Genomic DNA, 23134 nt, shown 5'->3' with positions numbered 1-23134 from the left:
AGAATATAATATCCTTGGTCAAAGCAATATGGCTTTTAAGCCAATTTAGAAAAAGTTGGGTTTTTCAACTTATTGATTTTGGCTTTTTTTAAACAGATTTTAACTTTTTTTTTAAGCCCATTTTTTGGTTGCCAAACACTTCCACAAGTTAAAAACTGCGACCAGCTTTTAAGCCCATCCAAACAGGCATTGGAGCCGGTTCAGGGCACTCCCTCACAAGACCATCAAAGGTATTAATCGATCTATATCTCTCTTGATTTGTTTTATCTGTCTTTCAAAGACTATTATGGTTGAGATTTAAGCACAAGATTCTAATAAATCATACATACTGGAACGTAAAAAGTGAATTGATCATTCTCTCTGAGGAAAACAATGACAAGATTTTAAAACTTAAAAGGGGATCACAACTATACAAGTCTAGTTCTTGACCATGTTTACTGATTTTCTTGCTCAACTATCTTATAGAAACTTTGATGAAAATGGAGGAAGGGGTAGAGCTTTCACATAACATAGCCGCTTCAGAATTTGGATAAATACTCAGTTCAGAGCAGATGTAGAGGAACCATCTATTCACCGGTTGACTGAATGAGATTCAAGGAAACAGCGAATGGCTAGCAAATTGCATCATACCTTCATCTTCCTGGTCAAATATTTGGACACAAAAGTTGCAGAAATCATAGCTTCACTGCACTCAGCGGCGGAGTTAGAATATCAGAGAATTTCGAGAATGCCATGGTTGGATTTGAACCTATAACCTGAAGCAATTTTTAAGCCACCTTTGACACTTCACAAGCATCTTCCCTTTTGTCAAGAGAATTATTTTACCATATTTGTGCAATATAAGTTTTCGATGACGGCGATTCAATATAACCCCCTTGCGTCCACCTAACTTTACCCCTGATTGCACTGATGACAAGTTAGCATCTTCCTTATGTGATAGAATGGATTCCAGTTCCATCTCCTGCTGAGGCAATAGCAATGACCACGCCGATGCCCAGGTGGCTGCTGGTACTGTTTTCTGAAGATTCCTCAACGGATTAATCATTCGGTTTTTCATTTCTTCAGTAGCAAGATCATTTCCAGCACATAGAACCTAAAAAATGCAAAACTTATTTGACATAAGATCTTTGCAAATTATTTCAACAATTTGATACTATTTTACCTATCTACTTCTCTGATTAATGTTTACGCTATTTCGTATCAGAAATTCGTTTTGTAAGCGATATAGATCTGATAGACAAATTACTAACATACAACGGAAATTACTAAATAAGATTTTGTATTACTTCTTTACTGGATTAAAAATAACAATCAGAGTTGAGAATATTTATATCAGGAACAAATGAACAACTCAATCTGGCAGCTATAGGTTCTGATATCGAAATAACCTCTGCAAAAACTGACAAAATTTTTGGAAAGTGCTCATATTTGGGACCCAAAAGTTCTCTGTCTGACCTGCAAAGCGAGAAAATTTGCTAAACATTAAAGACAAAAAAAAAAATGATTTAAGAGATAACATATTGGAGTTTGCAAACTTCAGCTGGTGTTCCTTTTGCTGAATGGGAAAATAGACAAATCCTAGTAACAACCACCAATAAGATGATCAAGTCAACCCACCAAATGCTACAAAGATTAAAGTTTAATAATTCATCTAACATTAGAAAGAACATGGTAATCTTTTAATTTAGTAGAAAAGCCTTCTGTCAAGATTCAAGATTGCAACTGCTAACCAAATTCTGTTAAACCAAATGTAACAGATATTTTCTAGTTACACCATCATAACTTCGAAAATAGACACAATACTATAATACTACTTCAAGCATTTTGTTTGGCTAATGGTCGCATAATTTTCCTAACATATATCTGAAATTAGAAAATTTGTTTGGAACATATGCATCATGCATGCTATTATAAGAACACTTGTACTTTAATCTATGGAAAATATTTTAAATCATATGTTGCTATTTTGTGATCCTCTTTTTTTCTAGTTTTACAATTGATGCACCTAAATTTGGAGTAATGTGAAACTGAAAGCTAGTTGGCCAACAAATGTGTTACAAAAACCCAAAACAATTGAATATTTGAAATTAGTAAAGATAGGTTGTCATTAATAATCTTGTAACCTGCCTTGGCAATCAGTAGTCTTTGTTAGTTTATAGATATGTATAGTGTAGTCTTGTCCCACATTGGAAGAGGAGTAATATCTCCTTATAGTGTATAGCTATAAATAGGGACCTCTTGTATTGTATTTATCATCTAATATCAAAAACATATTTTCTCCCGTGCCTTCTCACATGGTATCAGAGCATTAGTGAGAAAAGATCGTTGTGCGTCATTCCAGCGTTAACCGGGAAGAAAGAACTTAGTCATCGTGTAATTTTTCCGGTCACCTAAGGCTTATCTAAGTGAAAGTCACTTTCTGTCGGTGTTGTGCTAAAACCAACACCAACACCACCACGAGGTAGATCACCCTCCGACTACCAACCCCTGAAATTTTATCCGGCAGAAAAGCCGCCACGCTCCTCCACGCGCCGGCAATAACTTTTCCGGCGAGGGTTCCGGCCATTTTTTCGCGAAGCTTCTTCAGGACAGCGTGTTCTTCTCAAAATTCCGAGCCTACCCATCTAATTCAAATCAAATTCCGGCCACTTATATTTTTCCGGCGTGAACAGTGACCTTTCTGGCCATTTTTTGAAAATATTTCTTCAGGACAGCTTGCTCGCAAAGGAATTCCGAGTCTATCCATCCTGGTTACAACAAATTCCGACAACTTTGGAATTTTCCGGCGAGCTACAGTGTTTCCGGCACAGAACAGTGTTCTGTTTTCCTGCTATAAACAGTGTTTTTCAAGCTATTTCTTCAGTTTTCTCACAGGAGTTACTTATTTCCACTATTTCAAGTTAACCCTACTACAACAAATTGTAGCGAAATGGGAACCGATGCTTTGAATAGTCGGATGGTTTCTTTAACAGAGTATATTGAGTTCCTTCAGTATAAAGCATGTAAGCAGACATCTTCTGAGATAGCTTCTGTTGTTCAAACAGGTAATAGCGTGACTTGTTTCTCCCAATCTTCATCCTCTGAGTTTTGGGTCATTGATTCAGGTGCATCAGATCATATTTCTGGTAACAAATCTCTTTTCACTACTATTTCGTATTCTCAATCTCTTCCAAAAGTCAGAATGGCCAATGGGTCTCAAACCATGGCAACTGCAATAGGTCAAGCAAGCCCACTTCCTTTCTTACCTTTAGATTCAGTCCTTTATGTTCCCAATAGTCCTTTTAATCTCATAGCTGTTAGTCGCTTAGCCAAATCACTTAAATGCGCTGTTTTATTTCTTAATGACCATGTTTTTATACAGGAACGCAGTACGGGGCGGATCATTAGTACCGAGCGTGAATCAAACGGACTTTATTACCTTATCCTTGCTAAATCACATGGACTCACATCTTGTCTTCCTTCTACAACTTGTCCTGTTACTGATTCACCAGATTTATTACATAAACGGTTAGGACATCCCAATTTCTCAAAACTTCAGAAAATGGTATCTGGTTTATCTCACTTGTCAGCTCTAGAGTGTGAGTCATGTCAGCTCGGTAAGCATACCCGCTCCCATTTCCCTCGACGTCTTGATAATCGAGCAGAGTCACCTTTTACTTTAGTCCATTCAGATATTTGGGGTCCTAGTCGGGTCAGTTCCACCTTAGGATTCCGCTACTTTGTCAGTTTCATTGATGATTATTCCAGGTGCACTTGGATATTTTTGATAAAAAAATCGATCTGAGCTATTTTCTATTTTCCAGACCTTCCACGCTGAAATTCAAAATCAATTTGGGGTTTCTATTCGCACATTTCGTAGTGATAATGCCCGAGAGTATTTGTCTTCCCCATTTCAGCAGTTTATGAAATCTCATGGGATTATTCATCAAACATCTTGTCCGTACGTATCTCAACAAAATAGGGTAGCTGAAAGAAAGAATAGACATCTTATTGAAACTGCTCGTACCCTACTCATACAATCTCATGCTCCGTTGCGTTTTTTGGGGATGTCGTTCTTACATCTTGCTATCTTATTAATCGTATGCCATCTTCAGCTATCCAGAACCAAGTTCCATTCTCTGTCATGTTTCCCCACTTACTTTTGTTCTCTCTTCCACCCCGTATCTTTGGAAGCACTTGTTTTGTCCATAACCTTACTCTAGGAACAGATAAGTTAGCTCCTCGTGCTCTTAAGTGCGTATTTTTGGGTTTCTCGAGAACACAAAAGGGATATCGATGCTACTCTCCTGACCTCCAGCGGTACCTTATATCCGCTGATGTTATCTTCTTTGAAACCCAATCATACTTCACAGGTTCAGGTCATCACTTAGATATTTCTGAGGTACTACCAGTTTCATCTTTTGGAGATTCAGTCACTCCAGCTCCACCACCTACAGCTCCAGTTGTAGCTCTACCACCTATAGCTCCAGTTCCACCACCTACAGCTCCGGTTGTAGCTTCACCACCTATAGCTCCAGTTCCTCCACATAATCCAGTTCAACCTTCTACAGCTCCACCATTCTTGACTTATCATCGTCGTCCACATCCAGCATCAGGCCTAGGTGATTCACGCCCCGCATCAGATTCTGCACCTACTGCGGACTTGTCTCCTCTTAGTCAACCAATTGCACTCCGCAAAGGTGTACGATCCACACTTAATCCTAATCCCCACTATGTCGGTTTAAGTTATCATCGTCTGTCGTCACCACATTATGCTTTTATATCTTCTTTGTCCACTGTTTCTATCCCTAAGTCTACAGGTGAGGCACTATCTCATCCAGGATGGCGACATGCTATGATTGACGAGATGTCTGCTTTACATGCGAGTGACACTTGGGAGCTTGTTCCTCTTCCTGCAGGTAAGTCTACTGTTGGTTGTCGTTGGGTTTATGCAGTCAAAGTAGGCCCGGATGGCCAGATTGATCGGCTTAAGGCTCGTCTTGTTGCAAAAGGATATACTCAGATTTTTGGGCTTGATTATAGTGATACTTTCTCTTCCGTGGCTAAAGTAGCATCTATTCGTCTCTTTTTGTCCATGGCTGTTGTACGTCATTGGCCTCTTTATCAGTTAGACATTAAGAATGCTTTTCTCCACGGTGATCTTGAGGAAGAAGTTTATATGGAGCAACCACCTGGTTTTGTTGCTCAGGGGGAGTTTAATGGTTGTGTGTGTAGATTGCGCAAGTCACTATATGGTTTGAAACAGTCCCCTCGAGCTTGGTTTGGTAAGTTCAGCACAATTATTCAGGAGTTCGGCATGACTCGTAGTGAGGCTGATCACTCTGTGTTTTATCGGCATTCTGCTCCTAATCTGTGTATTTATCTAGTGGTTTATGTTGATGATATTGTTATTACTGGTAATGATCAGGATGGTATTACTAATCTGAAGGAACATCTCTTTCAGCACTTCCAGACTAAGGATCTGGGCAGATTGAAGTATTTTCTAGGTATTGAGGTCGCTCAGTCTAGCTCAGGTATTGTTATTTCACAGCGGAAGTATGCCTTAGACATTCTTGAGGAGACTGGAATGATGGGTTGCAGACCTATTGATTCTCATATGGATCCGAATACTAAGCTTCTGCCTGGACATGGGGAGCCTCTTAGAGACCCTACGAGATATAGGAGGTTGGTTGGCAAATTGAATTACCTCACAGTGACTAGACCTGACATTTCTTTTACGGTGAGTGTTGTAAGTCAGTTTATGGATTCTCCATGTGATAGTCACTGGGATGCAGTTGTTCGCATTCTTCGGTATATAAAGTCAGCTCCAGGCAAATGATTACTATTCGAGGATCGAGGCCACGAGCAGATTGTTGGGTACACAGATGCTGATTGGGTAGGATCACCTTTTGATAGACGTTCTACGTCTGGATATTGTGTTCTAGTAGGAGGTAATTTGGTCTCGTGGAAGAGCAAGAAACAGAATGTAGTTGCTCGATCTAGCGCCGAAGCCGAATATCGGGCCATGGCTATGGCGACGTGTGAGTTAGTTTGGGTCAAGCAGTTGCTCAAGGAGTTAAAGTTCGGAGAAATCAGCAAGATGGAACTAGTGTGTGATAACCAAGCTGCTCTTCATATTGCGTCAAATCCGGTGTTCCATGAGAGGACTAAACACATTGAGATCGACTGTCACTTTGTCAGAGAAAAAATACTTTCAGGAGATATTGTTACAAAGTTTGTAAAGTCGAATGATCAACTAGCAGATATTTTCACTAAGTCTCTTACTGGTTCTCATATTAGTTACATGTGTAACAAGCTCGGTACATATGATGTGTATGCACCGGCTTGAGGGGGAGTGTTAGTTTATAGATATGTATAGTGTAGTCTTGTCCCACATTGAAAGAGGAGTAATATCCCCTTTTAATGTATAGCTATAAATAGAGACCTCTTGTATTGTATTTATCATCTAATATCAATAACATATTTTCTCCCGTGCCTTCTCACAGTCTTAACAAAAAGAAAATCTGAAAAGTAAAGTAAAGACCAGATGATGATAGAAACTAGAGCAGATTAGTCCAGTACAGTACCTTTCAACCATTGAACAGAGCTGGTCGTGAACAACCATGTTACCTCTTATAGGCAGACAATTCAACCAAGCCGGAATAATCTAGCAAAAAATATGGAATGAGAAATATATGGAATCTCAACAAGTTATGGAGTACATTGGAGGAGCATCATTTCATCTTGGAAGAACAAAAGCGACATGTTTTACCAAAATTCTGATATGATGAGCATATGCACAAAAGGTGTAAACAAAAGTAATATTCAGTTGTACCAAACACCAAGAAGCACCATGTTAGCCATCCAGTTTGTTCAAAACAATGAAAAGTACTGACAATGCATGTTATACATAAAAGTGTCTTATGTTTCCTTTAAATACATAAAAGTTTCTAAATCTCCTCTTCGTAAGCTAACTAAATACCCTCAGCTACAGGATAATTAAACTATATAAGTTGGAATGTAAACCAGCCACTAGAATTTATATATCTAAAAAGGAAAGAAGTTGGAATCACAGCGTATATGCATCTAGATAAATATTTTCCCTTGCTTTCAACTAAAAGATTAAATAAGAACTATAGAAGAAAGCACACAGTTTTAAGGGCTTCCAATACACTTAAGGCAGTCCATCTAGAAATCAAATGATGGTCAAATTTGCTGCGCAGCAATCATATGTGGTAAGATGGACAGGATACTAGAACAAGTACCAAACTGCTCATTACTCACGAAGGTACTGATGGAAGCCAAGATATTTTTTATTTCAGGTGAGAAATCTTTTGAGATCATCGATTCCGGCGAGGGGTGGTTTAATATAGTTGAAAGGGGAAGAAGATTTTCGTGTAATATTAACATAGATGAGGAAAGTCTCAGGCGAGTTTGCACAGCACTCAGACAAGCAACCAAAAGGGAAGGGAATTACTACAGACGCTGGGGATGGAGTTCACAGTCATACTATTACAGAGCTTTTGTAAATTTCAATAGCTATGGTAGATTCATACGTATTGAAGCATGGTTGGGGAGCAGGAAGAAAGCAGTGATTATTCCCGAGGCAGATTATAACTTGGGATGAGAAGATATAGCAAACAAAATTTTACACTTTCTAGGGAAACAAAGTACAAGCAGGTCTAGACTTCCTCCTACTCATCAGGCCTATGCAGACACAGCAAAAATTTCTCGGTCGCCGGTGACGAAACTTCCAGCCAGGATGGTTAACACTGTAAATACAGTTAACCAACACGCAGAAGACGGGAATCACTATTTTCTCTCAAGGTGCTTAGTCGGCACTTTCAACGATCCCTTTAACTACAGCCCCAACCATGAGGTGATACAAAAATGGTTACTGAATAGGTGGAAGGTTTGCGAGGGTCTGAAAGTAACTCCAATGTCCCACAATCAATTTCTCTTCGAATTTCCATCAAGAAAATAAGCAGTGAGAGTCCATGCTGGAGAACCAGATTGTTTCTGGAACGGTCGACGCCTTTCATTGGAGTGGTGGTCGCCGGTGGCGGGCACTGAGTTAGCCTCGCAGAGATCTGGTCAAAAATGGATTAAGGCTTTCGAAATTCCCATTAATGCTTGGAAACTCGAGACATATAGAATCATTGGCGACATGTGTAGTGGCTTCATAGACATTGACGAAGATACGAGGCATCAGAATCACTATCTCTGGGCAAGAATCTGTGTTAACAATGGTAATAATGAATGTCCAGATAAGATAAAGCTCGATGTGGAGTGTTGGAGTTTCGAAATATCAATTCTGAAGGAGGTAGCAGCGTCGCCAAAACCTTTCCGGCCAGCCGATGCAAAAACTAAGGCGATGGGTTTAGGGGAACATGAAGGGTTTTCTGTCAGTTCAAAGCATGTGGGGGGACAGCTGCATGTGGGGGGACAGCTGTCAAAGGGTCATCACGTTAATTCAAACCTTTTGGGCCCTCTTCCATCCCTTCTCCATAAACGGGCTAATAATAATAGTATTAGCCAAAGCAGGCCCAATAAAAGGAGCACCTCAGGAGTCATTAAAGAGAAGATGGTGGGCCAATCTTTTAATTATTACAAAGCTCCAAAAAAGAAGGCCCAACAAATGATGAAGGCAACTAAACCCACTATTAATCAGGTATGGAGTTCTAAAGGGCCTCTACAGGATCTACGGTTTAATCCCAACATTGCTATTCCATCTTCTTCTTCAACCTTTTGTCAGCAGACCCAATCCATAGTGCCATTCTCTGAAGCAGTCACGCATGCAACCCCTGTAACACACTCAGAAGCTGATGATGAATCGGAAAATTTTCTTTCTAATCTATGGGATCTACCTCAACAAATGGGCTAGTCTGATGTTGCCTCTACTGCATTAGTGTGAAAACCATGTACGCGAGGTGACGAGTACGTACTTAGTTTATATGTGCAAATTTTATTGAGTTAAAGTCTTGAGCATATTCTGCAGTAAATTGGATAATTGTTGGCATATATTTAATCATCTACTTGTCGTGCCTAAATCCTTGTTGTTGAATCTGTTATTATATGACAATTGGTTGTGATATTTATTTGATTATTTATGAAATTTTGTGAATTTGCTGTTTTGATAATTATTGGAATTTAATTTCATTCTGGATTTTCCCTTCTGCAAACAATTAATTAAATGAGCTTAAGAAGAGGTGTTTATATAATTATTGAAAATTTGATTTTTATGAAGACTTTGCTTTATGTTGAGTAATTTCTATCTCTATTGATTATTTTTGGGTATTGTACGCATTGTGTGGAGCTTTTGGCTATTTTTTGTGAAATTAATTGACTTGGTTGTAGCTTTGGAATTTGGTTGTGGCCATTGGGCAAATTGTGATATGAATTGATTTTTGTTATGTTGCTGTGATAATTTCCCGTGTAAATTATTGTGTTGTGTGAGTTGTTATTTTGGAGAGATAAGGGTGGCATTTCACCGTTGATATTATGTGGTTATAAGGGTGGTATTTCACTATTGTTGTGTTTGTTGGAATATTGTCGGGGCGGTGCGATAAGGGTGGCTATAGGAGCGATAAGGGTGGCAATAGGAGCGTTAAGGGTGGCTATTGATATTGTCTGGGCGGAGCGATAAGGGTGGCTATAGGAGTGATAAGGGTGGTAATAGGAGCGATAAGGGTGGCTATTGTCAGGGACGATGTGTGATGATGTGGGGTTGTGGTGTTGAGGATTTTTATGTGATGTTGTGATTTTTCTTGCGTTTATTTTTATGCCTTGTGCAATTGGTCTTGTTGATAGTAAATTGATAACAATCTGTTTTATGTTGAAATTGAGAGCATGTGGCTATTGCCAAGCGGATTATAAAATGAAATGTGGGCACGAGGTGTCGTGAGTAAATAATGAGAATATTTGGCACGTGAATTGTCCGTGTTGTTGTGATATGAAATGTGGGCATACACTGAGTCACTTTCTCTACCATGGCACGATGACGAACAACTGGAATTACAGGGATTCAAACAAGGAATTCAACAACCTACCGGAGTAGAAACCTCCAAATGGACCAAATTGGTGTTGGGTAAAGTATGCAAGGCTTTCGGGATCAATGGAGCGGGATTTGAGCACGAAATTTTTGACTTAATCATGAGAATGGACCAGAAAAGACAGGTTCAATTACAACAAAAGGGATCACCCTCTTCAACTAGTAAGAAGGGGAAAGGGAGGAAAAAAGGGGAAACTGAGGTTCAGAACTTAATTTGTGGCATCAACTATGAAGGAAGGAATAAAAAGGAAAGGGGCAGGCAAGGCACGTCTCTTTCCAGATGAAGGTTAAAATTCTAAGTTGGAATATTAGGGGTCTCAATGACAGGGATAAAAGGAGCACTATCACATCACTAGTTAGAAAGTGGAAAGCTGACATTCTGTGTCTCCAAGAAACCAAAATGGAGAACATCCCAACCAATATGCTTTACCAAATTTGTGGGAATAGGTGGGCTAAATGGGCAGAGGTGAAGGCTAGTGGCACTAGGGGTGGCATTCTTATTCTATGGGATAAGAGATCGTGGAGGTGTATTGACTCTCACCAGGGGTGCTTTGCTAATACTTGCTTTCTTGAAAGCCTCAAAGAGGACTTCAGATGGGGGTTTACAGATGTTTATGGTCCTCACTCCAATGCTGAAAGGGAAGATTTTTGGCAGGAATTGGGATCAGTCAGAGGTATTTGGGAGGAACAATGGGTTGTTGGAGGGGATTTCAATGTATGTATGTATGAATCTGAAAGATTGAACTGTTATAGAAGGACCAAAGCTATGAGATGCTTCCCTGAAGCAATAGAGGACCTGCAACTAATGGATTTGCCATTACATGGAGCCCAATACACTTGGTCAAGAGGGGAGGATATTTTCCAAGCCTCAAGAATTGACAGGTTCTTGGTCTCCACAGAATGGAATGAAAGTTTTAGAGCCATCAAGCAACTAGCACTCCCAAGAGTCATCTCAGATCACAAACCTTTATTGCTAGAAAGTGGAGAATGTGACTCAACAACATCTTACTTTAAATTTGAAAACATGTGGCTTCAAAGAGAGGGATTCATTGATATGGTGAAAGGGTGGTGGCAAAATTACACAATAAGTGGCAACCCAGACTTTGTGCTAATTCAAAAGTTGAGGAGCTTGAAGAAGGACATCTCCAAATGGAACAAAGAAGTTTACGGCATGTTAGACACTAAGAGAAGCAGGGCTCTTGATCAACTCTTAGCCTTAGAACAAGCAACTGAAAGCAGAGCTCCAACTCAAGTAGAAAAACAAAGGATTCTGACTCTAAGAATGGAGTTGGAAGAGATTGCTAAAGCTGAAGAAATTTCTTGGAGGCAAAAATCTAGATGCTTATGGTTAAAAGAAGGGGACAGGAACACGAAATACTTTCGGTCTTTGGCCAACTCTTTTAGGAGATGCAACTCAATTGACAAGCTCAAGATAAACAATGAGATTACAGAAGATAAAGAATTGATCAAGGGGGAGATATTAAACTATTACCAAGCTCTTTACACAGAGAAGGAAGAGTGGAGACCATCTTCCAACTTTGAAGATGTTGCCAGAATACCAGAGGAGGAAAGTGAGCTGCTTGAAAAAGGTTTTGAGGAAGATGAAGTTTATGCTATCATTCAATCATGTGCCCCAGATAAAGCCACAGGTCCAAATGGCTTTACCATGGCCTTCTTTCAGAAGTCATGGGATTTCATCAAACCAGAGATTATGGAAGCACTAAATCATTTCCACCAGCACTGTTACATGGAGAGATCATGCAATGCCTCTTTCATTGCCTTGATACCTAAGAAGAAGGGAGCCATTGAGCTTAGGGATTACAGACCAATAAGCCTTATTGGTAGTGTTTATAAGATTGTGGCCAAGGTGTTAGCAGAAAGACTGAAAAAGATTATTGGGAAGTTGATCTCTTCTCATCAAAATGCTTTCATTAAACACAGACAGATTACTGATGCAACTCTCATAGCTAATGAAGTGTTGGATTGGAGGTTTAAAACTGACACACCTGGTGTTATGTGTAAACTGGATATAGAAAAGGCATTTGATCAATTAAACTAGTCTTACTTGCTATCTATTTTGAGAAGAATGGGGTTTGGAGACAAATGGTTAAAGTGGATCAAATACAGTATCTCTACGGTCAAGTACTCAGTCTTAATCAATAGAGGTCTTGTTGGTTTCTTTTCACCACAGAAAGGAATTAGGCAAGGGGATCCTCTTTCTCCCTTCCTATTCATACTAGCCATAGAGGGTTCAAGTAAAATGATGAAAAAAGCAAGACAGATGCAATGGATCCAAGGATTCAGTGTAGGCACAAACATTGGAAACTCAGTCACTATCTCCCATTTATTATATGCTGATGACACACTGATCTTCTGTGAGGCAGATAGAGTCCAAATCATGTACCTAAATCTTACACTCCAGCTATTCGAAGCATTATCTGGACTTCACATCAACAAGCAAAAAGTATTATATATCCAGTCAATCGGATGAGCAACATTGAGGAGTTGGCAGGGATCATCGGTTGCAGTATAGGGTCATTGCCTACCACCTATTTGGGGCTTCGACTGGGAGCTAAATTCAAAAGTTGTGATATCTGGAATGGTGTAGTGGAGAATTTTGAGAAAAGATTGGCTCCATGGAAACAACAATACCTCTCTATGGGAGGAAGACTCACTCTCATCAGTAGCGTGCTTGACAGTGTACCCACTTTTGTTATGTCACTGTTTCCCATCCCTAAAAAGGTTCTTAAAAGGCTGGACAAGATCGGGAGGGACTTTCTATGGGAAGGAAACAACAGTTCTCACAAGTATCACTTGATTAAATGGGATAAAGTCTTACAACCTAAATGCAAAGGTGGATTGGGGGTCAGAGATCTAGACAAGCACAATAAAGGTTTGCTAATGAAATGGCTCTGGAGGTATGGCACATGTGAACCAAGTCTATGGAAAGAAGTGATCAATGCAAAACATGGGATTAAAGACAATTGGAGCACCAAAACTGTTAGTGCATCCCATGGAGTAGGGCCCTGGAAGCATATTAGTAAACTGGGGAATGTATTTTTTCAGAATATTCATTTCAAACCAGGCAGTGGATGTCATATTAAATTTTGGAAGGATAAATGGCTAAACAATACTGCTCTCATGGAGGACTATCCTAGCTTATTCAACATTGCCTTGGACAAGAATTCTTCTATTGCTCATAACAGAGCAAATGATAATTGGGATGTGCAGCTCAGAAGATCTGTTCAAGACTGGGAGATAGAAGACCTGATGGAAATGCTAGCAAAATTAGAGGCCTACAACATTGATGAGAATGTTCCAGACAGCATGAGATGGGATGTAAAGGTCTTTATACTGTTAAAGATTGCTACAGGCAACTTAACAATCAGAATCAGGTATTGCATTCATGGCCTTGGAAACTGATATGGAGGACAAAATTACCTGTGAAGGTGACATGCTTCAACTGGATTGCCCTTCACGAAGCCTGCTTAACACAAGATAATCTATGCAGAAGGGGATTTCAGCTGGTCAACAGATGTTATCTTTGCAGGAGACACCAGGAAACAATTAATCACCTACTTCTACACTGCCCAGTAGCCACAGACCTATGGAACATGTTCTTTTGTATTTTTGGTCTAAGCTGGGTAATGCCACAGACCCTGAGAGAGGCACGTATGTGCTAGAGTCTTTGGGAGGTTAATAAGGTCATCGAGAAGATCTGGCTTATGATCCCTGCAACTATTTTTTGGTGTTTATGGAACGAGAGGAATGAAGATGCTTTGATGACACCTCAACCCCGAACCATATACTCAAATCTAAATGCCTGCTCAACCTTTTTTGCTGGACAAAGTTGTCCCCCGTAGGCGTAAATAGCACAGGGCACCTTTGGGACTTTATTAGCTCTCTTGTCCTTGATTGAGACTTTGTTTGGGGGCAAACAATATTCCCCTGTAATCTTTAGTTTATTTAGCTCATGTACCTCTTGTAACTTTGCATCTTCTTGATGCCTTCTTAATAAAACATATTACTTCATTAAAAAAAAAGAAAAAAAGAACTATAGAAGATTCTTGTAAATCACTATATGAGTGGTTAAAACGAGCACCATGTATCTATCGTCCTAGTTTATTGCAATCATTTATCAGGCTGGTATACTGACTTTCAGATTTTAAAATCTGCAAGTCAAAAAGCTGGTCATCGCAAGTGTTAAAACTGTCAATACATTAGGGATTCCCAAAAAAATACCTGCGTGGAGTCAATACTTTCCCGATGAAACTGACATATCTGACCAAGTGCAAAAACAGCATCATGATATGCCTGTTCATTCTCAGGTGCAAGAGCATGTAGATGTGTTATCACAACATTGATCCTTGAAAGAGCCTCTGAATCACGTCATGAGATTTAGTAAATACAAAAACATATCACTCTTCGTCCACTTCCCCATGATGAGAAGAATCTCAATATCACATTCAACGATATCATACCTCCGATAAATGGTTTGAAAACTAAACCACCATATTCCGCACAAAGCCCAAGTCCATAAAATGCATTCTGAACATGAAATCAAATGGTGTTTGGATGAATCATACAGCAAATGTTACATGTCTGAAAACTATCCCAACCACCAAGATGCACAAACCTCTCTAAGAACTGGATTTTCGTCATTGCTTGAGTCCAAAATAAAAGGAAGACATATGTTATAATACCTGGTTTGAACAGAAAGTAACTATCAGAATTGTGACCTTATTTAAGAAAAAACTCATAAAGATAGACCTACTTTAGAGATGATTCGCTGCATTCCTCCACAAGTTTATTAAAGATATTTACACATGCACTTCTCTCTTTAGCTGTTTTATCCTTGCCCTTCAAGCAGTGAAAAAAGAACACTGAGAAATATTGGTGGAAAACAACCTAGGCATTAGAATATCATTGGTTACCATGAGCTGAAACTCACTGTCATAGGCATTAAATATGAGGAAAGCTCATTAAGGAAAGGCAAGAAAGCAGCCTTGAAGGTTTTGATCAATGTCAACAATATGCAACCAACCCTAGAAAATACTTTTTCTTCTAGCTCTCTTTCCTCCCTGAGCAATTCAGCTTCCTCAGCATCAAAGTCATCTGATTTTTCTCTCTCTGTGAGTTTTCCTTTTCTGCATGAACTTTCTGTAATGACGTGCTTTATCCCATTCATGATTCTACGAACCTGATCTTCATCAAGATGTGGTCCACTTATCTGAAAGAGCACACAAAAAGGACCATAATAAGTGAAAAGATGCTTTTCCAATAAACGTAATTTCTACAAGTTTCGTTTCTTGCTTTGACAGTAATCATGAAACATTTCAAAAGTTGGCTTAACAGTGATATACTGAAACGAAGTTTCTCTACGGAGTCAACTACTACATGGTCAATAACCTGTTCGTCAATCTTGCCTATTCATGTCAAGGGAACTCTTGTATATACGGGATTTATGGTAAATTCTAGTCCACGTTTCAGTTCTTAAACATTTTATTACGGTCCAAGAATGTTTTTTTGTAGGAATAACATTGAATTCTGCATGCGCCAAAGAGTCAAGTCTGGAGCTCCTATTTTGCTTTATCCCTGAAGATCTTACTCTATGCAACTCATTACTCTTGTCTTCAGGTCTTGCTATGCAAAAGATTGCAAGTACTAAACTTTCTTTTGCTTCTAGTAGAATATCATTCTCACGAGCTGGGACAAGTGTGTTGCTTATCATAATGGACATAAAAAGCTCAAAATATAGCATAACACCATCATAGAAAAGAAACTGCATAGAGTCAATTCCCGCAAAGTAAAGAAACCATCATAACATGACGTACCTTTAGGCATTGATTCAATTCCTTCAATATAATTTCACATAGTTTTGTCTCATGCTCCTGCATGCAATAGCAATCAAAGTGTCACTTTCTCCTTATTCAGATAAATGGAGCTCAAACCTTTTCCCTAAAGGAAAAAAAAAAAGGTAAATACTAGTGTTGAAGGCAACCGAATATATTGCGTCCCCCAAAGCCAATATTATACGGCCAGACAACTCCTTGAAGTACCACTTGTTTCCACCTTGAGCAGTCCCTTTCTCTACCGCCAGTTTAGCAGAACGCAACAGGGATGAAATTGCTTAACCACCATAGATTAAAACAATATCTCATAAAGAATTCAAGAAGTTAAAGAAACATAAAGAAAACTATATGAAATCATGAGATTTTTCACCATTAGCAGAATACATGAAGTGCTTTCATGGCTATAATTAAGACATGGCATCAGGAATTGGAAAGAAAAACAAAGAAAACCAGATGAAATCATGAGAAATCTCACCAAAAATAGCATTTTCCCTGACATCGTCGTGGATGTAGAATTTCAAAAGTGGTTCTAAGACTGGAGCAGCCTGTTTCATGCATTCAGCCATTGGGATCATTATTAATTCTTAAATTACTCAACAACACGTGAGAAATGAGAAAGTGATTATTCAAGTCAACCTGGGAAATCCAAGGGTAGAAATCTTCCTCCAGCAAGACAGAAATGATGTCAAGGAGATGACAGGCTATAGATTTCTCCTCTAGTCGGATATTATCTTTGATGCACATGCTTGTTTCCTCAAACTTGACTATAATGTCCCTGCAAGATGTGAAACTTGAGCAAGATCCTTTGTACCTAAATAACCACCTCTACCTGCAGTCTTCGTACTCAGTAAAGCAAAAGAAAGAATATACACCAATAAAATCATATACAGTAAGGTAGGAACTTAAGGCTCATACAGATTCCGAGACTACACATCTGAAGAAGAATTAATAACAGGATCTGGAAAAATAAATAGACTACGAGTTTGATAGATTTAGATACTAAATCAATATAGATCCGTGGGTTAGATATTTATGATAGGCTTACAGAGGTAGAGGAAAAAGTTATGCCACTTTAAGCTATAGATTTAAACATAGATATAAAGGTTCAACTTCACATGTCGAGTACTGAATGGAAACAGTTGAAGAAATGAGCAAAGGCCAGGAAACTGTTCGAATAAATCAAGATGAAACCAAACCAATAGGAAGAAGAAGACAGTATGCAAAAGTAAAAAATAGGCTCGAGAGTGAACGTATATTATGATGGAAAAGAGAGCAAGAAATGATGGTATTGTAAGCAGATGCTTTAGGGATTAGGAGTATAATATGACTACTATGATGGGGTACTTTTACAACTTATGGGATTCTTTTGAGAGTTCTACTACTTGACTGCATGTTTGATCAATCCGAAAAATCATCTACTGATGAAAAAGACAGCTATGCAAGTCATCACCCAATTGACTCCATAGTTCAGATTTCTTGATGGCATGTCAGCACAACATAACAATAGAGGCTCAGTTCTGGACTTTAAGGTTTAAAAGGTGCCACACAATAACAAAGTTTGGACGGTTGATTGAAGTGAAACAACTTCGTGAATTATGCACTAAAAAGCTTAACAGGGCAACGCAGCATAAACCCCAGGACACATGGCAACGCAGCATAAGATGATCAACTTCTTCCCCTGAGCTTTTACACATGTAGCACCAACTAACAAGTGTAATTCCTCTCTTTCGCAGATTTTCAGCTGTCAAGATCACTCCCCTCGCTGCTAGCCATGCAAAAAAGCACACCTTCGTGGGCGCCTTATGAATCCAGATCGATGAGTATGGAAAAGTAGCCTCCTCTCTCGGCAACATACTCTAGTAAAATGACTTTACGGTGAACAAACCATCGCCACACAACCCCAATCTCCAAGAATCGCGAGATGGATGGGGCCTGTCTTGCCCGTATAGCAGTGCCAACAAATTTTGGAGCTACGAAATCTCCCAATCTTGCATGTTCCTTCTAAAAGAGAGGTCCCATACTACCCCCTTCATGCTCCTTGCGAATCTGTTGGACCATCAATTCCTTCTGGTTTGAAACTCTGAAGACGTGGGGGAAAGAGACTCTCAGAGTATCCTCTCCACACCACCTGTGATTCCAAAAGTTGATTCTCCTTCCATCTCCCACCGTGTAAGTGATGTTGCCATAGAAAGCTTCCTAGTTCTTCATGATGTTCCTCCACATGCCACAACCTAAGTTGCTCGGACACGGGTGCAGGTGTCCGACACGGGTACGGATCTAGAGGTCGGATCTTTCGAGATGTAAATTCTAAGATTCGGGGATACGGATCCTAGTACCAATACGGGTGCGGGGATCTGGCTAAAAATAATTCAAAAAAATAATAATATAAAAATATCTCTAAATTATGAGAAATTTTGTGGAATACTTATGTATAGCTTGTAAAGTGTAGATTTCTTTTTTATTCTCCAGTTGTAGATAAGTAAAGGATTGATTTCCTAGATAAGGTATGCTATTTTCTTCAAATTTACCCTAGTTTTGGTTTAGATTTCGGGAATTAAATTGTATAGTCTCGAATTTTTTCGTCCGTCGTGGTCAAAGTACCCAAAATTGTTTGACCAAATCCGGTACGGATCCCATACCCACACCAATACTAGTGTCGTGTCGACACGGGTACGGCACCTAAACTGCCATGTCGGAGCAACTTAGGCCACAACCGAACAGCGTTGTGATTGCCTTGGTCCTCCAACCCCCTCCCGTGGAATCATACTTTTCTACTCTGACCTCCCTCCATAGAGCATACTCTTCTGTCCCGAATCTCCACAGCCACTTCCCCAGCAAAGCTCTGTTGATTACCCTAAGATCTTTTACTCCAAGTCCACCCTACTTCTTTGGGGAAGTGACTGTCTGCCAATTCACTAGATGAAACTTTCTAGTTCCATCCGCCGCATCCCAAAGAAAATTCCTTTGAAGCCGCTCCAGTTTTTCTGTGATGCTCACAGGAGCTTGCAGCAGGGACAAGTAATAGGTAGGGATACTCGACAAAGTGCTTTTGATAAGCACTTCCTTGCCGCCTTTTGACAAATAACGTTTCTGCCAGCATGCTAATCTTTTTTCAACCCTTTCAATGACTGGATTCCAAACCGTAGTATCCTTATGCAAAGCGCCCAATGGTAGACCCAGGTAAGTAGTGGGAAGAGAGCCCAACTTGCATCCGAGACCATGAGACAAAGCATCAATGTTAGCAACCTCACCCACCGGAAAAATCTCACACTTGCCGAGGTTGATTTTAAGTCCTGATACTATCTGAAACCACTGCAGTACCTGCTTCAGGAAGGTCAACTGATCCATATCGGCATCACAGAAAACCAAGGTGTCATCCGCAAAAAGCAAATGAGAGACTCTCCGGGCACTAAGCACCCCGATCGAAACTGAGAATCCTCTCAACAAGCCTTCACCCGCCGCATGATCCATCATTTTACTCAGAGCATCCATCACTAAAATGAATAGCATGGGGGATAGGGAGTCACCTTTCCTTATACCCCTAGAGCTGCCAAAGAAACCACACGGGCTACTATTAACCAGGACAGAGAATCTGACTGAGGAAATGCAGAACTTGATCCATCCCCTCCATCTTTCCCCAAACCCCATCTGCTTCATAATGAAGTCCAGGAACTCCCAATTGACGTGGTCGAAAGCCTTCTCAAGGTCCAACTTGCACAGTGTCTGCTCAGGATCTTATGACGAAGCAAATTATTGGTTAAAGACATGTATCTGATGGTCTCTACATCTTTGATGAATGGGTGGCTCAATCTGTTGCTTGCTCTAGTTTCAAGTCCCCATTTGTAGCACATTGTCGGTTAAGACATTTGTCTCTCCCATGTGTTGAAGAAGCTTTGTCCTTAATTTTATGATGTTTCTTCATTGGATTGTGATTTGTTCCAGTACGAAGAACATCATTGTAACTCGTTAAGTCCAAGGGTTAATAAACAGGTTGAGTCTGATTTTGAGTTAATTTACTATGATGTGCGGGGACGATGCCATATCTAAAACTGGGAATAAATATTTGTTACTGTTGTGAATGATTTTTTCTCGAATGACTTAGATTTCTTTTATGAAAAACCAATATGAAGTGTTTTCCACTTTTGTGTTGAAGTCAAAACTCAATTGAGTGCTTTTGTGTGCATAGTAAAGAGTGACAATGCTAATGAATACTTCTCAGACTCATTCCTTTCCTACATGAGACATGGGATTTTGTACCAGTTATCTTGTCTTGATACATCCTCTCAAAATGGAGTTTCTAAGAAGAACATGCATCTACTTGAGATAGCTCGAGTACTGTTTTTTCTGATCAAAGATTCCTAAACAGTTTTGGGCTGATGCAGTCTCTATGACTTTCTATCCAGCCTCCCAACTTCAACTACAAACTCTTACTTCTCCATCTAACTTGGACTAATCCTTTAGCTGGCAAGAAATTTCACTAATCAAATAGAAAGTAAGTTTCCACTCACTATGAAGGGGCAAATATAGTTTCACATTTTGAAATAAATAATCTAATGATATATCATATGTAGTGTCATCGTCTTGTAGATGTACTTAATAGATGCCCCAACTAGGGGGTCAGAAAGAGTTGTATGGAGTGTCCTACTCCTACTTGAGCTTTCCGGTCAACCAATCCCCTATTTCTGGGACATTTGTGTAAGGTGGGCCCGGGGATCATTGATTAGTCGAATGAGCCCATATCTCTGGCCTGTTATTTGTTGGCCAATCCAACTGGGGGCTGCTTCGTCTCCTGCCTCTCTATTGGGCCCCTTTGTTTTATGATTATTCGCATATCATCTATCGTGCTTGCTGATAGTGTGAATTAGGGTGTTCTCTTTCCAAACAAGTCACTATTCCAGATGGAGCCTAAGGTATTTGGAGGTACATGTTATATTCGAGATGTCCAACCATTTGTTACCAAGTTAGACCCAAAGGCCTTAAAGTGTGACTCTCCTGAAGTGAGCAAATATCTTGTGTTAACTGATGTGGTATTTTAGGAGAATACACCATTCTTCTATACGCCTTTCATTTTTACAAGTCAAGGGAGGAAGATGAATGGTTAATCTACCAGGTCACTAGTACTTTGACTGAACAATCAGTTGATGATTTTTTTATTGAGCACCAACCGACTATTATGTCTCAAGAGTCAACAATTGCTCTATCTGCTTTAACAAGGCCGCCAGTTGTTCAAGTTTACTCTAGGAGGTGAGAGCTAACACTAGAGAAGCTAGTTCCCTCTTCAATCCATCATTTCTCTCTCTCTCACTTTCTTCCAACTCCTCCCCTCTTCTACCTTTCTAGGTCCCCCAACTCATTTATAATGTTCCTCATCTTCACCTCTACCCTCCCAAAAACTTCATTGTTTCACACCTTTGAGCAATTTCAACTTCTTAGCAAGCCTGTAAGCTGGGCTTCCCACCACATTGTAGTTACTCTACCATCCAACCACGTTTTCATCAAAATCCTCGCTCGTAATCACATGTTCTCAAATCTGAAAGGAGTCTTGTACTTTTTCGTCTTCCTCCATCCAACATGATAGGTGAATAATCTGATGTCAGTCTCTCGGGAGAGGAGCTGTAACACAATCGAGGACAAGGCTGTGTACATCCTTTGATTGCGCAAGTGTAATTACACATATTCAATTTTAAATGAAGTATTTTGCGTATCATTTATCGAAAATCCAATGCTAGATACAACAGAATGATAGTCCATCATATGAATCCTAAATTTGGTCTTACAAAATGCAGCATACATATATACCACTCAGATTAACTTTAGTAATTCGTTCCAAAAAAATTAGCAAACTCAAGCAAGTATACATGATGGCAACAACATTTCAGATAAATAAAGTACCACTTTTCAATGGAATGAGAAAATAATATAAACTATTCTCCATGAGAAGACTATAATACCACAATGTCACTTTGGGTTTTGCTACTTCTACCATTGCATCCTGATCTTTGTGAACAGGAAAAAGAAAAAGAGAAAAGAATAGACAACGTGGAAATTCAATAAAAAGAAAAAAAGTGAACTTTACAAATACAGGAAACATTACCTATCGTAATCTAATCCATATAATCCAGAGTATGAATGATCATAGATGGTTATATCAAGTTCAACTTGAGCAAGTTGAATCATAAAAGGGATGGCTACCCTCATGTAAGGAAGAAATTCCTTCCCCATGCATAAGAAAATTCTGGCTCCTGCCTAAAATGAAATCAAGAGAATTGAGAGAAGACAATCTAGAGAGAAAGTATGTGCTCGTAAAATCTAGATATCAATACCTACCAAGAATAGATAAACATTACTGCGATCGTCCGCCTTCAGTTGTGATCCTAGTAATGACAGAAGAACTTCCATTACCTTGTGATAAAAACAACAAAAAGAAAAAGCTAAGATTTATATATTGAGAAATGACAGAAGACAAATAAGTTCATATATACCACACAACACCAAGACAAGAATCCCAAAGGAGGGAGAATGGAAAAGATACTCCAGTCATTTTTTGTTGCGCCAACTATTGAAGGGTGTAGGATTTTGTAGAATGTCAAAAAGAATTAATACCTTACAGAATGTATGCATGTTTAAAGCATGTCAACGGAAGTATCAGAGAATAATCCATAATATTCAATAGGATACTGTAGAATGTTCTTCATCTAATCGTAAGAAATTCCTAACGCTGTTGGCATAGATAATAATTACACATGCATACCATTTTTTAAATAACCTTATACTCCAATATTTAGAGTCCCTTTGTACATTATTAATTTTAGTTAAGTAACTCTGGCCTACAAATAGTGGCCTTGCGCTGCCTGCCGGGCCAAAATATTCCCTTCTGTCATAACTTTACTAATCTTTGCCTCTTTCTTATGACCATTCGAGCGGCACAACTCTAGGCCTTTTGACAGGTTTGTCCGATTAATTATAACCTCCATTGCATAGCAGAGCACTCTGTCCTCCACAAGCAATGAGACACGCATTTTCCCATTGTTCTTTTACAATAATTTTTATCTAGAGAAAGCATATGACAAAATAGATGTTTGGAGGATAGAGGTGTTCCTTAGCATACACTATGGTGATTAAGGACATGTATGATGGAGCTAAAACCCGGGTGAGGACAATGGGAGGAGACTCGGCCCACTTCCCAGTTGTGATGGGATTACACTAGGGATAACTCTTAGCCAGTTTTTATTTGCCTTGGCGATGGACGCAC

At 39.4% G+C, this 23134-nt stretch overlaps 1 protein-coding gene across 5 annotated transcripts in view; it reads right to left on the bottom strand.

Annotated features, from left to right (window-relative positions):
• Positions 1-296: 296 nt before the first annotated feature.
• The window catches only part of LOC107776540 (uncharacterized), a 35357-nt gene continuing 12519 nt past the window's right edge, over positions 297-23134 (bottom strand). For 4 of the 5 annotated variants that reach the window (XM_075222263.1, XM_075222266.1, XM_075222264.1 and 1 more), the window contains 14 exons: positions 22210-22284; positions 21977-22128; positions 16519-16657; positions 16358-16427; positions 16032-16159; positions 15865-15921; positions 14982-15260; positions 14805-14890; positions 14667-14733; positions 14512-14578; positions 14273-14409; positions 6567-6646; positions 1389-1455; positions 297-1093 (listed from right to left, as the gene is read on the bottom strand). In XM_075222263.1, the coding sequence (XP_075078364.1) occupies positions 749-1093; positions 1389-1455; positions 6567-6646; positions 14273-14409; positions 14512-14578; positions 14667-14733; positions 14805-14890; positions 14982-15260; positions 15865-15921; positions 16032-16159; positions 16358-16427; positions 16519-16657; positions 21977-22128; positions 22210-22284 (1749 nt within the window). In that variant the 3' untranslated portion in view covers positions 297-748. The remainder of the gene's footprint in view (positions 1094-1388; positions 1456-6566; positions 6647-14272; positions 14410-14511; positions 14579-14666; positions 14734-14804; positions 14891-14981; positions 15261-15864; positions 15922-16031; positions 16160-16357; positions 16428-16518; positions 16658-21976; positions 22129-22209; positions 22285-23134) is intronic. The other variant, XM_075222267.1, reaches the window with a different exon arrangement.

The sequence above is a fragment of the Nicotiana tabacum genome, chromosome 9 (assembly GCF_000715075.1).
Source record: "Nicotiana tabacum cultivar K326 chromosome 9, ASM71507v2, whole genome shotgun sequence".
NCBI lineage: Eukaryota > Viridiplantae > Streptophyta > Magnoliopsida > Solanales > Solanaceae > Nicotiana > Nicotiana tabacum.
This window is presented reverse-complemented; position numbering and strand designations above follow the sequence as displayed.